This window comes from Tupaia chinensis, unplaced genomic scaffold (genome assembly GCF_000334495.1).
Source record: "Tupaia chinensis unplaced genomic scaffold, TupChi_1.0 Scaffold000278_1, whole genome shotgun sequence".
NCBI classification, from domain to species: Eukaryota; Metazoa; Chordata; class Mammalia; order Scandentia; family Tupaiidae; genus Tupaia; species Tupaia belangeri.
Window position 1 is genome coordinate 1062811 of NW_006159761.1, and position 17731 is coordinate 1080541.

A 17731-nucleotide genomic window follows, 5' to 3' on the forward strand; every position below is an offset into this window, starting at 1 on the left:
CAGGAGGAAAAAAATGCACATTTGATGACTGAAGAGAGTTGTATGGACACAACTGGGGTCTACTTTATAATATGTTCATTCTACTCCCTGGGGTTTATGCCTAGGATCAGATTTGGATACATGTGTAAGGATATGTCAGCTGTGCTAGCTAGTGGATATACTTAGACTAATTGAGTTCATTGGTAGAACAATTGAATGGGGGGGGGCGGAAGCCATTGAGGGCAATCATGAATGTCAGGGACAATGGAGGAGGAAGATGGGACATGGCAGAGGGTGGGGATGGGGAACCTAGGATGGCAAAACAAAAGGCAAGGTATGCAGGACACAAAAATTGGGAAATCATTTGCTGAGAACATATATGTTGATGTGCTTGATTGAGCCAATGCACAGTGTATTTTGGATGGAAAATTCATATGTGTGTTGTGATGAGAAAAGAAAAATTTATAATAATAATAATAAAAAAAAATGCTATATGTTGAAAGTCTAATACAATTATTATCTTTTTGAAACCAATTTCAAGACTTCATAGAGAACAATTATCTTAGCAATTTTAGAGGCTGTTGTGGACTGAACTGCATCCCCACCCTACAAGTTATGTTAAGTCCTAAGCCCTAACACTTTAGAGTGTGACCCTTTCTAGACAGGGTCACTGCAGACAGTCTGTGAGGCCAAGGTCATCCTAGACTGAGGAGTGCCCTCGGTCCAACAGGAGGGGTGTGAAGACTCAGGACAGAGCACCATGTGACAACAGACAGAGGGAGGCTGTGTGGCTGCAGGCCAGGACGGCAGGGAGGAGCCGGAGAAAGGCACTGAACAGGCTCTCCCCAGGCCCTGGAGAACATGACCCTGGGGGGCACAATTCTGGACTTCCGTCCTCTAGAACCACAGGAGTAAATTCCTGTTGCTTTCAGACACCTAGTTTGTGTTCCTTTGTTATGGCAGCCCCAGAAAACTAACAGCCCTTGTATCCATAAACAGCATAATATTATTTAAATATAGTGGGTTAAACTGGACTAAAGTTAAGGTCCTACAGTATGCAGGTGTCCCCCAAACTCAAATGCTGGAACCTCGTCCTCATGTGACAGCATTAATAGGTTGGGCCTCTGGGACAGATTCAGTCAGAGGGCTCTGCCCTGGTGACTGGGGTTAGTGCCCTCCTAAGAGGCTGCAGGGAGCTGCTGTACCCTTCTAACATGTGAGGACACGGAGAGAAGGCACCATCTTTGAAGTAGTGACCAGTCTCACCAGGCATGGAATCCTTCAGCGTCTAAATCCTGGACTTCTGTTTCTTAAATCACCCAACTTAGGGTCTTGTGTTAGAGCAACCAGAATGGACTCAGATGCCAAGTGAAAAACTGCTTGGAGAACTTCACAGTCTGGCTCCTAAGTAAATTTCCATCTTCCATCCTGGACAGCAGAGGGCAGTGCTGACAGAGTTCAGAGGAAGGAGAAGCAGGATGTCCACGGCAAAGCTCCTTTTCAGGCCACGCAGTGAACAGAGTGGGCACATTCACCAGTCCCAAAGTGGTGTAAGTGGGAAAAACATGACAATCTGCTTAGGCAGTTGGGAGAACCTACAATTTAAATTCTCTGGTTTTCACGCGTAAGCTGAACTTCTGTTTTATTTTCATTTAAGTTTACTTTCTCTCTTGAAGGGTACTGGCTACTCTCATCAGGGTCTTACCATGCTGCGATTCTCCCCAAGCCTGTTAGCCAGAAAGAACCCACAGTGTTCAGATCAGTCCAGGATTTGAACCTGGGACTCCCACAAGGGCCCAGCATCACACAAAGGCACCTACTGCCTGCACCACCGTGGCTAGGCCTCTCCATCTTACACTCGTCCAGGAATCTGTCTGATCTTACTGTCTGCGTACTGGCTGGGTAGTCTGCGCTGTCAACATGAACAAAAAGGTGGTGTGACGGGTACGGTGGGGGGATCCCACATCCTAGCCGACTGCGTAGCTGAGTTCCTGACGGGGTGGCTTGAGAAACATGCCAGGTGCATTCCCAAATCCCAACAGGAGCAAAGATGGCACTGTGCCTCCCGAGGAGTGTTTTCTCACACACAGCCCCGCCCGTCTTTCCCTGGCAAGTACACGCACCCTTGGGCAAATTTAAAAAAAAGGAAAAGAAAAGAATTTTAAAAACACAGTAACAAAGCTTTTTAAAGGTAGAGAATGGAATAATGATGCAGGATACCAACCGAGTCCTTTCACCCACATGGAAGGACTCAGATAGGTACATGAAGAAACAAAAGAAGGAATGTACAAAGAAGGCAAACGAGAGAAGGGAAAGGCTTACCCTTTCCCAAAGCTACCTCTCCCGTTCTTCTCACCGTACTACCATTCAAACTCTTAGCTGAAGTCCAGCCCTCCCTCGGGTTCTCCTTCCAGATCACCTCTGCTCCAGGACCTGAATGAGCCCTTGAACCTCACCCCCACAGCTGCCAAGGAGAGGACAAGCAGGCAAAGGGACTCCCAGATCGGCGGCAGTCCACGGCAGGAGGGGCTGTGCCACTTCCCCTGAATGACGCACCACCGTGAGGTCTTCAGGGCTGCTAACCCTGTTAGGTTAGGGGCAGTATGGGTTAAACAGCGTCAGAGGGACAGTCTGAGAACAAGACGTATTATCAGTAATCTATATAGGAAAATGAGTTGTAATTCCCAATAATTATAATCACATTTTTAGAACATGATCTGTTTCATAAATGGGATGTCGATTAACATATCTTTCTGAAATCAAATTAAGCATAAGTATGCCCAGTCCTCCATTACCATGAGTTCCACACCCACAGATCCAACCTACCACAGATTAAAAATGTTCAGAACAAAAAACTCACACTAACAAAAACAATAATAAAACAATACAACTTCAAAAAACACAGTAAAATAACTACCTACCAGTATTATAAACAAGCTAAAGTACACAGGAGGATATGTGTAGGCTGTATGCAAACACTACACCATTTTAATAAGAAACTGGCACATGCCCGGATTTTATATCCAAGGAGAGTCCTAGGAGAGATGACTATGCACACTTTTTTTTTTTTGGTCAAGTTTTGCCACGGGACATGTGTGCTCATACGGTCACTGGGGGGGGGGTGGCGAGAGGGAGAGAGAGAAAGTGAGAAATCATCCCCTAGGTGGGGGGACTCATACTGCATGGTTGGCCCTGTGGGCTCCAGCACCTCCTCCTCCACACCAACAGTTGGCCCCAGAGCCTCGTCTGGGCTCTCCCGTCTGCGTGGGATGCTCCTCTCTGCTCTGCATGGCTAGCTCCTGCTGCTCTCAGTCCCCCGCTTACGTGCTACATCTTCATGATGCCATTCCCTTAATAATAAGGTGGATTAGGTCTGCATTCTCTGCTCAGGATTTTGAGAACACACACATGTACCTGGCATGATTTTCCAGCCACTGAGCACAGGACTAGACCAGTGCAGTCGCTGTGTGGGATCCAGCCACTCAACCTCCATGCCACTGGCTGGCCCCGTGTACACCAATTGTAAAAGACTGACACGCACACACTCACACACACAATATACTTGTATAAATAAAGGTTGCAATTCACTGATGAAGACAGAAAGGTTGGCTGGTTATATCAAGATCCTAAATAAATAAAGGACAAAAATCAGATTTCTATTCTAGAGTAGAAAAGGATGAAAGGATTCAGAGAATCTGCCAACCAGTATGAGAAGTGGAGGATGGGTAGGCTCTAGTGGTACCGAGAGCAGTCAGAAGTCTAATGCAATGTTCTGGGTGACAGAAAAATAATCGTGGGGCCATATAATCCCACAGATTAAAAACAAAACAAATAAATTTAAATCCTCCCAAGTGGACTGATCTAATAAGACCTAGCAAGTGCCAAAGGGGGTAGAGTTGCTGCTTAAGGTGCCGCTAGACTGCATCTTACCTGTGCTTCAGACTGTGTCATTTGCTCGGCTAGCTGTAAACAAGAATGGAAGGAGAAAAGGATGTCTTCACACAGACTAGTAATGATATCTTTGTGTTTCAACTGGTTCTTTATAACCGACTGGTGCTTAAGGCTCTGTCTAAATGAATAAAAAGAAAAGAATACAATCAACACAAGCTACACATCAAGGACCATAAAAATATCTACGATACAGAACACTGAAAAGCATCATGATGGGACCAGGCAGTGATGCAGCAACATGCAACTCTGTGATGCTGGGCCCACACGGGAGGGTCACAGGTTCTCACATCCAGGCCTTCCTGAATGGGTTGGGCCCACGTGTGTGCTGGGGACCCTGGCTGGCTAAAGCTGGGGCTGGGGCATAAAGATCCAGATGGCATTTCTGTCTGTCTCTCTCTCTCACTGATGGAAAATAAATAAAATTTTAAAAATTACAATGTATTGTGTGTATTAGACATGGTGTAACTAAGATTAGCTAACTGTATTTTGAAGCAGTTATGTTTAAGTAAGTGTGAATTTGTGTGTGTGTGTGTGTGTGTAAAATATTAACTGAACTCTTACTATGAGTCAGGCATTCTGCTAGGTCCTAGGGACAAGGAGCTAAATAGACACAATCTCCGCGGAACTTCTGGTCCAGTACTGAGAGAGAACATTAAGTAAGTGAGAGAATAATTAAGCAAAGGCTGTAATAAACGCTGATTGGAAAAGTCTAAGGTGCTACAATAGAGTCCTAATCCACCTTATTATTAAGGGAATGGCATCATGAAGATGTAGCATGTAAGCGGGGGACTGAGAGCAGCAGGAGCTAGCCATGCAGAGCAGAGAGGAGCATCCCACGCAGACGGGAGACCCCAGACGAGGCTCTGGGGCCAACTGGTGGTGTGGAGGAGGAGGTGCTGGAGCCCACAGGGCCAACCGCGCAGTACGAGTCACAGAACTGGTGGCTTAAAAAACATGCTGGGTGCATGTGCAATGCATACCCAAAATCCCAAGAAGAGAGTGAAGGAGAAGGGACTGCAGCATGGTCGTCCACCTGAGGGGGTGCTTTCTTACTTTCTCTCTCCCTCTGGCTATGGCACGTGTAGTATAGCAAAAACTAAAAAAGAAAAGGCTCTGGGACAGGAGTCTGGCACATCTGAGGAGCTAAGAGCAGACACGGAGCAGTGTGGTTGGGCTAGAGAAGGAAAACAGGATCTAGGGAGGATGAAGCTGTGACTCAATAAAATGGGGTAGATTCTACAACACAGTGACAAGACCAGACTTTTATAAAAAGATCTCTCTGAATGCTGGGTACAAGGTGGACTGCAAGGGCAAGAGTGGAAGACACTCACGGAGAACAGCAACGTGGCTGACTCACTGCACACCGGCTCTGTGGCTTACACAGCTCTAACCTTTCACTCAAACCTGATGAACTTAATCTTCACTACAACCTTACCAAGAAAGTGCCACTACTATTACTTCAGTTTTCAGATCAACTCAGGTTCAGCGAAATAAACCGAATCGCCCAAGGGTTTAGAGAAGGAAGTGATTTCAGAACAGAGTCAAGCACATGCAGAAAGGCTCTGAGGTGACATGCCTACCACTGCACAGAGACCTGAAATAGTACTCTGACCTTCACTATTTGAGCATGTGTTAGAGGTTCTTAACCATTTCCATACTCAACCATATCTCCTCCTGCTCCTAAGAATATGAACGCCACAGGCACCCTCAGTGCTATGGGCACCCTCCCTACTAATCCTCCAAGATGCTCCAGTTTCAGGAAGTTAAAGTTACTTTATAAATAGAATTAAGTTTGGAAAACTTAATCCATAACAAAGGGATCATGTTCAGCTCTAATTGAACAGCTAACTATCGAAGCCTAGAAATAGGGGACTGAAAGTTTAACCACAGTAGCAGCAGGCAAATGGGAAAGGTGCAGTCTGGCCCATGACCCAGAAGTACTTATTGCAGAAGTACTAGCTAGCTGGGAAAAATAGGTGGTTTCTGTTTTGTTTTGTTTTTTAGTTTTAAAGGCAGTAGGTGAAGAAGTCCAGTTTGGTTTGGGAGCCCCACCTAGGACGTCTGGGTTAGCGGACAGTGTCAGTGAGCATTGTATATACTGACACAATGTTCTGAGTGCAAGCCAAGAAAACTTAAGAACAATGAAGACTTGATATGAAAATGGCTTATAGAAAGTAAAAAACAAACTCACTTAATTACACACTTCCATGTATTGGCATGAAATGCATGGTCCATACTGGAAATAACACGGCAGATATCCAACAACGAATGAATAACTACAAGGAAAAATAAAGAATTCTCAGGGCATCCAAATGTCACATAGGCCAGCTTCTCCTATACTTAAGGGTATCTACTGAACAATGCCAACATTCGATTAAATTAAAATACGTAATGCAGTTTGAACATACTTATATCGGGACTAGCAGTTAGCATAATGGCTCTGTCACTGGACTCCCAGGTAGTCAACCGCGGTTCGAGTCCCGGACCAGGTGGCTTAAACTCACACCAGGTGCGTGTGTGTGCATGCCCAAGATCCCGAGAGGAGAATGGATGGGAAGGGACTGCGGCATGGCCAAACCCCCAAGGGGTGATTTCTCATTTTCTGTCTCTGTCTTTCTGGTGAGCGCACATGCCCTATAGCAAATACCTCTCCAAAAAAAAGAGAAAATATTTGTATCAAAATAATTATCAATAATGTGTCATACATTTTGACTTGAGGCTTTTATAAATTATAAAACAATAATTTCTGAGGTTTACACTTACCCTAAAAAAAATTAAAAATGTTCCAATGGAATAAACATTGTGCCCTAATGTAATTGAAATATTCTGTAGGTGTCATTCTAATCTAAAACGATCAAATAAATGGGTTAGAAAAGGAGAACCTAACAAGGAAGAATCACAACTAATTTGTGCCGTAGGCACACCGACTGTTTCTGTCTGTGGCGACTGCTGGTGAAGGCGGAGTGATAACTGCCTTCCCACACCAGTTTCCCAGGCTGACACTGGTGTGGCCCTACGACTAACACTGCCAGGGGCTAATAAGACTGAGGCAAGCAGGATTAGAAAAGTGCTTGCGTAGTAGGACACGCCCTTTCTGCTGCTCTAGGAAACACTGGGCAAGATGGTCTGCTGGACGGTGCAGGAGGCTCCCAGAGTCCTCCGTCTCTGCCAACAGCACGTGAGCGAATGCCAGCTGCACCAGAGAGCAGACGGCACACGAGTGGTCAGTGACAGCACACGTGGGGCGGTGTCTAAGCTGACCCTCACCTGAGCTGCAAACTCACAAAATAGTGAGCAAAACAATGACTGCTTCAAGCCAACAGATTTTGGGCTGGTCTGTTAACAGAGCAAAAGGGCTAGCTACAATGCACTCTCTCCGGACTGAAGTTAGGAGTGCAGTCTTTACCCTGTACATCAGAGTACTGAGGGCTGGAATCAAGTAGGATACAATCTACAATGGTTTAAAAATGAAGCTTTGATTGGAAATCAACTTCAAAAAATTCTAAGTTCAAAATTTTTGCCTCACATATTTGAAATACTGATGGTCTTCGAGGTGCTTCCAGATTTACACTCCATGTTTCTTAGAGAAACTTTTCTTTCATAATTTCTTTTCTTTCCTTTTTGTTGATCTTTTATACTTCATGATGGGACAAACCAGCAGATTTTTATGCTCAGCAGTCTTCTCAATGACTTAATCTATCTCAAGTGCTTTTTTATTTTAAAATCTTTAATGGTTCTCTTTCATCTCAGCTGGGAATGTTATTTCTTGTCCAATAATTTCTTGTCCAATAATTCTTACAATATGTGTAATGTTTACTCTAAAGTCTTTCTTTTCCATTAAAAAAGCAATAGTATAGTGTGCATTACATGTAAACTGAATATATTTCATGACTTAAAGTGTGAGTGTATAGATACACATTTGTAAACATGCACACATATATGTATTTACATGTATTCTGGGAAAGAACGTAAACTACAGCTTTTTTTTTTTAATACTTTTCAGATTTTTGCCATAGGGAGTGTGTGCTCATCAGAGATAGAGAGAGGGAAAGTGAGAAATCATCCCCCAGGGGCCATGGCCATGCCACAATTCTTTTCTCCTCACTCTCCTCCTGGGATTTAGGGCACACATGAACATATACCTGGTGTGATTTTCAACCTACCAGGTCCAGAACTCAAACCATGGTCGGCCACGTAGGAGTCCAGCGCCTTAACCATCATGTCACCTGCTGGCCCTAACTGCATCTTTTACTACATGTTATGGTTAAAAAAAAATCTGGAAACTATTGTCTCAGAAGACAGAGGACTGTAGAAGGTATATGCTGCAACCTTCTTTGTTGATAGTTGTAGGAATTACTTACTATAAGCTTCAAATGAATATATAAACCTATGTGAAGGTACAAAGATCAATTTTACATATTCCAAATGTAAAGAGTTACAAACTTACATAGTAAGATTTAAAATGTTTATGGATAATATGGAAGATTATAAATCACTAGAGACAACACTAGTAGATTCAGGATGGACTCCAAAGCCTGGTGGCTGAGGAAGCCAGATCCCACCTGGCCGACCATGCAGCTCGTGCCCCAGCCCCAGGGGCTGGAAAAATAGGCTGTGTGTGCACCCCAAATTCCAATGGAGTCAAGTAGAGACAGGACTGCAGCATGACCTTGCCCCACTGGGAGGGCTTTCTCCCTCTCCCTCTCTCTCTGTCTCTCTGGTGAGTATATATGCCCTCTGGTAAATAAGGGGAAAACAGAACAACATCAGCTCCAATCATCTGACCGACGTGACTCAGTCAGTGCACATCATGCACCCAACAGTGAGCTTTCTTCACTCACCTATGACCATGCCCACAACGTCATCACTCTCATCTACTAGAGGGTCCAAGCAAACCATGTCCAAGAGTTCCATTAGCTGCTTCTGGAGAGAATAGGCTTCCTTGAAGAGAGCCTGGAGAAGGTCCGAAACTAGGTGTAAACGTCCAGAATACACAGATTCACTGTTCTATCACAAATAAAAAGAGAGAAAAAGCAAATCATAAAAACCTCAAGAGCCAAATTTACTTTAACTCATACTGCTAGAAACCATACGTTTAATATTTTTTATTAAAAAACATTCATTCATTAAACAAATGTTCAGTAAACACCTACTTTGTACAGATACTTTGCAAGATGTAAACAGGTATAAAATATGATTTCTGCCTTTCATGACCTTGCAAATATAGAACTGAAAGGCAGATGATGTCAGGTTGGGTGCATGGCATTTCAGCACTCTCTTACCAATGAAAAGTATTATCAGCGATTTTCATTCATCCAACATGGAGCACCCACAAAACTGACTAGGCCCCACAAATTCTAGGCCAGCTTTTGTGCATTAAAGCTGTCTCAGGAAGATGGAGATGGACTAAATAGGGATTAGCTTCCTTTTGTAAAGGGAAGTTCAGGCACCTAATCGTTAAGGTGACTGACCACTGATCCACCAATGCCATCTGAAAGAACAATTTTAAGATCCTTGCAGCTCAGCACGAATGTTCTATCATCACTTTCTTTCTTTTTTTAATTTGTCAGGGAGCATGTGTGCTCGCCAGAGACAGAGAGAGAGGGAAAAGGAGAAAGCACTTCCCTATGGTGGATGGCCACACAGCAATCCCTTTTCCATTTCTCCATCTTTTTGGGACTTTGGGCAGGAAGACATAGTTGGCGTGTCTTTTAAGCTGTTGGGTCTGGGACTTGACGCATCCAGTCAGCTATGTGGGATCCAGCTGCTTAATCACATCACCAGCTGGCTCTACTTCTTTATTGAGGGGAGATAGGATAAAACAAAACAAAATTCTGAAATGGCCATGTTTCCTGACATGCCAGTGATCTCTGTTATATGGAAAATGCTATTCTATTAATGTTGGTTTTTTTTTTTTCCTTTGTTTTTGGAGAGGTTTTTGCTATAGGGCGCATGCGCTCGCCAGAAAGAGAGAGACAGAGAGATAGAAAGCGAGAAATCACCCCCCAGGGGGGATGGCCACGCTGCAATCCCTTCTCCTCCATTCTCCTCTCGGAATCTTGGGCACGCATGCACACATGCCTGGCCTGAGTTTAAGCCACTGGGTCCGGGACTTGAACCACGGTCGACTACGTGGGAGTCCAATGACATAGCCATTATGCTAACTGCTGGTTCCGCTATTCTATTAATGTTAATGAAAATGTAAAAATACTATTTCACTCGGCCCCTTTGCTCATTGGTTCTAGGCCCTTTAAAGTGCAGTTATACCTATCACTCACCTTACAATGTACAAATGTACTTTTGATTATATGGAGAACTGAGGAGGGAAGACTGTGAATATTTTCCAGAAGGATGGACTCCTGTGTGGCACATACATGCTGAACACATCCTGTAAGAGCTCCTAAGACCTGGACCATGGTCTGTAAATAAGGAGAGACGTTTCATTCAGAACATACATTTTGTGCTGAAGAGCTGCTGGGCAGTCTGCTGGGTGTGCGGGACGTAGCAGTGAACAAAGCACTGTTCCCTGTGTTGCAGAACTTCCACTCTCAGAACCACCAGCAGCAGGGTGAGGGGCGAGTCATCCAGAATCCTGGCTGGTATTCCACACATGCCCTGAGTTTACTGACAGGGCACACTCATTCGATGACTTTTCTCCTTGTAAGCGTTTGGATATTAGCAATGAAATCACACAAAAAACTCAGAATTTATGTTTCTGTACTCACATCTTTAACTCTATAAATGTATCAATGGTTCCAGCCCCATTAATGAAGAATAAAAACCTCATCAATTTTAGCATAAAAAAATCTTCACACCATGTCCCCTTCTTGTCCCTTTCTAATACATTTGACCTACCTGTAAAATATTTCTTAGGATATTCTGGATTTCTAAATTTTGACTTGATAGTTCTCTGGCTTGACTGGTTAATTCAAACATCATGTCATCAAATAATTTCACTGTCTGTGAAAACAAATCAGGACATAAATAAAAATAATAGACGCCACTAGAAAAACCAAATCTTCAAGGAAAAAAAAACCACAATGGGATGGTTGATTTCTGCATTAGCAACAATCCTGGGTATTATACTTAGGTATAATGACTACGTTGAAGTAAAAAGTATACATAAAAAGTATTTTTACAATATGATCTTCAAAGGGAGAAAAAAATTCTCAGCTAGAAATTGATTTATTTCTCATTTCTGTGGTTTAATTCTATTTAGTATCATCAATTTAAAAAAGACCATCAAAAGTTTACTTTTGGGTTTGCTATAAATGTAGTAAGGCATTCCTCAGGTAACGACAAAGACCAAGTATCTGTGTGTTGTGGCACCATAAGGTGTGTATCTTTCAATGGCTATGTGACACCACTGTAGAATAATACAGTTCTATCCACGAAAAAGTATACATTAGATAAGAAAAGTGACAAGACACAGCACAACAGTAAAGATCTGACAGAGTCATCTTTACATATTCTGGATACTACTAAGGGTGCACAATAAAGTACAGATTTATAAACAAAATACGTAGTCTCTGTGTGGTGAATTCTGGCTGACCGTGGGAGGGAGACAAGCACTGAGAAGGGTCCCTCTGCTGCTGGGCGGGCACTGAGAGGCAGTTCTTTAAGTGAGGAGTGGCGGCACTGCTCTGCACAATGGAAGACAACGGTGCCCAGGAATGGACACTCACACGGACACTCATGCGCATTTACTAGGCTACCTTTCGGTAGTGGAAATGACCTGAATTGCGGCAGTTTGGGATACCTCACAACTAAGCTTTTGGTCTATAAAAAGCTAGTGGCTCTAAGATCTTAGCACTCAGCTCTTTCTAAACATTTAAAATGATCTGAAGACACTGCAATAACAACACAGGCAATGACACAGGGTAGTTAAAGAAGATATTGTTTCTCACAAGCCTGTTAATGCTCTACATCCATTTTCACTTATATCATAGCCAACTTTTTTTTTGGTGGTCAAGAGTAAATCCTAAAAAACTTTTCAGATGGAGAATAATCAAGAGACTGAGTAAAGGGAATTTTGATGATTATCTGCTTAAAAGCTAAACACAGAAATCCATTCCAATAAAAGACAAGTTATCACAAATATAGCCTCCATTTCATTTTGGCACCAAAGTACCCTTAGTTTACTCCGTTTAGGAAAAAAAAAAAATAAGCATGACTAATTTTCAGTAAAAAAAGGTAATCTGTGAATTTACTATTTTTTCTTAGTAGATATTTATCAATATTTCTCTTTTCTTTTTTATCATTCAAAGACTTAAATTTTTCCAGACACTGAAATTTAATAATAAACACTAAAGAGAAGATAAAACAAATGAACATAGCTAACTTCATCACCATCCCAAATTTTCATTTAATACCTTTAAAATACAAATACCTATAAAATTAAGTCCAAATACTTTAAATTCAATTAGTAATGGATTTGTAGTCTGAAAATTCCAAATGATCACAATAACATCACCATGTCATATGAAATCTATTTTTACTACTTATCTATATTTTAAATACGTTTGATATATTAGAAAAACAGAGCTAGATTTTAACAGTACTAAGATAATAATAGTACTATACCTTTGGTAACATCTGTGAAAAGAAAGTCTGTTCCACTGTAAGATGGTTCATATGTGGTAAAAACATTTCCACAATAACTTTCAGCATTTCTATAAAGCAAAAAAAAAAAAAAAAAAATTAAATGTCAGTCCACAAAGGTCCCTACATTTACCAAATGTGACAATATGTAAGTACTATCAATCTAAAGCTTTGTACTTTCAAATGCCATATTCTATGTGGAGAAACTCTTAAGTCTCTAATAGCAAAAGTTATCTAAATAGGAATAAAAGAAAAAAAAAACAAAGCAAAGGGAAAGTATTCAAAATTTGAGGATTACATGGGGTACACTTACTAATTAGGACCTGCTATCATTAAAATGATATTTTAAAACATGAAAACTTGCTCACAAGACATTAAGGCAAAACCAAAATGCTCCAAAGTAGCATAATCCCAATCTTAATACATGTAAAAATCTACAAATATTGACAGATGATACATAAGCTGGCAGGAATATAAAGAAATAAGATGAAAAGTTTCTCATTAAAATCATGAGCTTTTCAAATTAGCAGAGGTTTTATTATCTGTTTTTCTACATGCTTCACATTTTCTGCAATGAACACAAGTAACTTACACTCAATATAAAAACTAATTGTTCTTCAGAAAATTAGACCCCAACAGAAAACATGGACTCAAAACTATAAACAAATGTAAACAGAAGCAGCTAACTCAAAATAGGAGAAGGGAACAGTCCACAGGCTTCACTCTACCTCCCACCCAGCTAAAGAGCATCTCCAGACAGGATTGGTAAGGCGGACAAAGAGAAGTCAACATTTTTCAGAGGACAAATTTGTCACCTTCTAGACAAGCAGCTTTTTCTAACTTGGAAAGTACCTTCTAAATCGCACTAAAGTTGAGAGTTACGAAACAGACCATAGATTACGTTAATGTAGTCTAACCACAGGTGGGCAACTAAGATTTAAAATTTACAATGTGCTCACACGAATATCACCAAAAGGACACTTTCGGTATCTATCCAAAATGAAACGGAAAACCAGAATTTGTAGGAATTTGGTCATTTTAATGAAGGAAAGGATACAGACACTGTAACCCTGCAGCATAGAGAACCTGTGTCGTATACACTGAGATATGTGAGACCTTAACCACATCAGAGTAAGTCACACAATTAAATAATTTTACTTACCTATGTGCTCCATCCAACTGTCAGAATGTTGACACACAGAGTAAAATAGTTAAGGACGACATTACTAACAGAAATAGGATAATCATCATTGAAAATAAATTCAAAAGGTACCCTCCTGAAATTTAAACAATGATCTATGAGACTAAAATTTGACTCAAATTTCTGGCTTAACTTTGCTTTTAAAAACGTAATGCTTATTAGGAAAACAAAGAGTACTATGATAAAACATTTTAAAAGAAATAATTTCAAGGCTAGACAGTGGTAGAGCAGTAAAACATGACACTCTGGGAGCCAGACCCACATGGGAGGTTGCTGGAGACCTCTGTGAGTACACCAGGCACATTCTGCCCGTTATCCAGGCTGGCAGGGACTGGGGATGGACCACGGCATGAAGACTCCACTGAGGACATCGCATACCTCGCTCTGACTCTCAAATAACCGAACTAAGAAAACACTCTCCCTTCCCCATGGGGAATGGTCATATGGAATCCCTTCTTCTCCATCTTGCTCTCCTTTCAAGATTCTGGGGATACACATAGAGTACTCTGCAAGTTGTCAGGTCCAGGACTTGAATTGCAACGGTAGGTTATGTGGGAGTCAGTCACCTTAGCCACCATGCCACACGCTGGCCCCAAGCAGCTTTTTTTAGTTTTCTGCTGTAACATATGTATGCTTACCACAGAGAGAAAGAGAGAGAGAGAGAGGGAGAGAAATCACGCCCTTTGGGGGTTAGCCATACTGCAATCCCTTCTTCATTCTCCTCTTGGGATTTTTGGCATGCACACATGCCCCCAGGGTTTTTTTCAGGCTGCCAGGTCCAAGACTCAAACCACATGCAGTCCGCCATGTGGGTTTTACGGGTGCTTTAACCACCACACCAGCGGCTGGTCCAACTCCACTTTTTTAAAATTTATATTTAATTCCTGTACATCTTTACAGTGTACAACATGGTTTTTCCCAGCATGGATACATTAGTCAAGTCAAAGACAATACCATATACATTATTATCAATCAATAACTTTTCATTTTTGTGTCTATTAAATGTTGTTGTATTTTTTGCCATGCAGTTTTAAAACTTTTTTTTCCTCCAAAATTGTCAGAGGGTGCATTCACCCACAGAAGAGGGCAGAAGTAAGTAAACGCCCCCCTTGGGAAACGGTCATGCCACAATCCTTTCTCCATCTTTGGGATTTTGAGTATGCGAACACATGCATTTGGCATATATCTCACGTCACAGGGTATGGGGTTCACACCGCAGAGTCAGCCATGTAGGAGCCAGGCACCTTAACATTCAAGCCACTGGCTGGCCCATAAATATTTTTAACCCTGTAACTGAAGCTTACTATGTGCCAGGCACTGTTCTAGGTAAAGATTACAGTGAACAAAACCAAGTCCCTGTCTTTATGAACTTTACAGTGCAGTAAGGAAAATGGAAAATACAGAAAGCTGTACAGGGCAATGTAATTAAGGTCTAATAAACTGAGTCTGGGGGAACTACCTAAGATTGAGAGTTCTGAAAATGCCACCTCCACAGAGGTGACATCTGAGCTGAGGCCTCAGTAGGGAGATGCACAAAGGCTGGGAAAGGGAAAACAAACTAGGCTAAGCACAAAGATCCCAGAGTAGGTGACCGTGTACTTGCCAGATCTTTAGCTAGGCATGAGAGGAGGGAAGGCTCCGCCCATAGGCAACCTTGAAGGCAAGTTTGGGTCTTACTCCCAGTTTGGTAAGAAGCCATGGGGATGATTTGAGAAGGGAAAACGACACAATTTGTGTTTTTCTCTGAACTCTTATTTAAAAACTGGATGGCAGGGTACTTGAGTAGACGGAATGACACTATTAACAACAGCTCAGATGAGGGGCATTAGGGGCTTGAAATAGAGTGGTAGCAATAGGATGGAGATAGTGGATTAGACCCAAACAGTTCATAGTCAGAGACAACAAATCATGCTGAGTGGGTGTGGGAGAGATCTGTGAAACCATTCATTCAGGTGAGGAAAAGTGGAGGAAGAGCAGATTGGGTTGTTTTAAATATGTAAATTTTGAGGTGCAGAGTTAGGTGGGGATGCTAACTTTAATTCAGTGAAATGCTAGAGCCCAGCGGGTAGCATGGTGGTTAAGGCACTGGACTCCCATGGCCAACCATAGTTCAGGTCCTGGACCTGACGGCTTGCTTTCTCACCTCACACCTCTGTCACTCTTTGGTGAGTGCACATGCAAATTAAAATAATAAATTAATAATAAATTAAATTAAAATAATAATAAACTAACGATAATAAAATTAAAAAAAAACTTTATTGCAACCTTGAGGGGAAAAGCAATCATGTTCCTCACAATTGCCCTCCAAAACCTAACACAACTCCTGATGTACATCACTTACATAGTAGATGTTTTTGAGTTGAGGATGACTATTTCTGAGTCTGAACTCCTTGAGGATAGTAGTTCAATCAATACAATGCCATAACGGCTTAAAAAAGGGCTTTGATACTTTCTGGGATTTTACTAAAGTCTAAATGAATGACTTTTTAAAAAAAAAAATTGCCATAGGATGCACTGCTCTCCAGAGAGAGAAAAAGAAAGCACCCCTGGGGTGATGCCAATGCCACAATCTCTTCTTTACCCTCCTCTCAGCATTTTGGGCACGTCCAACATGTTTTTCAAGCTGTTGAGTCCAGACTTGAACCAAGTTGTGTGATCCAGGCACCACCACCACTGGCTGGCCCTACATGAATGACTTCTAAATGCTCCTAACATTTAGTTACACTGGGCTTTAGATATGAAAAATTATCTGTGCAGTGTTCAGGCCCTCCTGAGGTGAAGGTCAATTTTTTTCCTTTTTGAGTGTAATTAAATGAGTTGGGCAGTGTTTGAAGGTCAGTTTTCCTCTGAGTGTAATTCAGTATCTGTGATGAGCTCTCAAAGATGTAAAAAGGCAAACAAAAGTTACTGTTTAACATACATCTAGGACTCCAGAAACACTCAGTAATACACAGACGTGAGACCACCAACGAATGGCCCACACTTAAACAACCAACGCATTAAGGGCCTCAAATCCAGTAGATGAAAGCCAACAACTAATGGAACAACTCTCTTTCTAACCAGCCATAAAGAAGGTCTAAAAGGAGAAGAGACGAAAACATTTATTAAGAGAGGGCTTCAAAAAGTTCATGGAAAAAAGGATCAGGGTACAAGTTTATTTTGGTACAAACATAAATAAATAAATGCATGCATTTCCTCCCTACGTGCAAATATTTTTCCATATATGAATTTTTCACGAACTGTTTGAAGAGTCCTTGTATTTACTTAACGTCTCGTAAAGATCTGACACTGGTAGACTGACTCCCTTAATTCTCACAATACTTAGTGTGAAAGTTCTTCAAAACCAAAATGCAGTAATTTCCATCACCTGTGACTAAAGTCAAGCCAGGAAGAGCCACTGGGGCGGCATCCTCTCAGGCGAGCAGACCCGGTAACGAGCTGGCATCTACAGAACTCTGCCAGAACCACAGGCTTGCAAAGTCACCGCCGCCGACACGAAGTCCCCCCCCGCCGACACGGGCTTCTGCAGACCCGGGCCCAGGATGCCCACTGCCCACCGCACTGGACTGCCGCCCACCCGTCCCGCATTCTGGCAGCCGCGTCTCCTCCCCTCCCGCTGGGGGCTTTTGTCTTAAAACCTGAGGACTGGAAGCGCTCGGCGAGGGCGTCCGAGGCCTCCTGGGTTATGCCCACCGGGCTGTACTGGCGCGCTCCTCACATTCACGTCCAGTCACTTTGCCTTACTCTTCACGGCAGGTGAGCGGAGGCGAGCGGGGCTGCTCACCGCGCATCCTCGGAGGCCGGCCCTGGCGCGGGCTGCCCTCCCCGCTGGGCCTGAGTCCCGGGCCTGCCTGCCCTCTCCCCAAACCGTGCCCTGGGACACCTGCGGGCACAGGCGGACGGGCGGACGGCGCGCCGCCGCCAGGCCTCCCGGACCACGCGCAGGATATGAGGAGCCGCGGCAGGACGGACGGCAGCTCGCGGCGGGGCCGCTCCCCC

At 42.7% G+C, this 17731-nt stretch overlaps 1 protein-coding gene across 2 annotated transcripts in view; it reads right to left on the bottom strand.

Moving 5' to 3' along the window:
- Positions 1–17719, bottom strand: part of FIRRM (FIGNL1 interacting regulator of recombination and mitosis) — a 52768-nt gene extending 35049 nt beyond the window's left edge. Inside the window, exons 1-8 of one of the 2 annotated variants that reach the window (XM_014588434.2) lie at positions 17683–17719; positions 13694–13733; positions 12514–12602; positions 10786–10890; positions 10209–10349; positions 8772–8937; positions 6122–6206; positions 3910–4048 (exon numbers count right to left, since the gene is read on the bottom strand). In XM_014588434.2, coding sequence (XP_014443920.1) covers positions 3910–4048; positions 6122–6206; positions 8772–8937; positions 10209–10349; positions 10786–10890; positions 12514–12602; positions 13694–13706 — 738 coding nt within the window. In that variant the 5' untranslated portion in view covers positions 13707–13733; positions 17683–17719. Of the gene's footprint in view, positions 1–3909; positions 4049–6121; positions 6207–8771; positions 8938–10208; positions 10350–10785; positions 10891–12513; positions 12603–13693; positions 13734–17682 lie in introns of those variants that run through there. The other variant, XM_027772487.1, reaches the window with a different exon arrangement.
- Between the last annotated feature and the right edge of the window lie 12 nt (positions 17720–17731).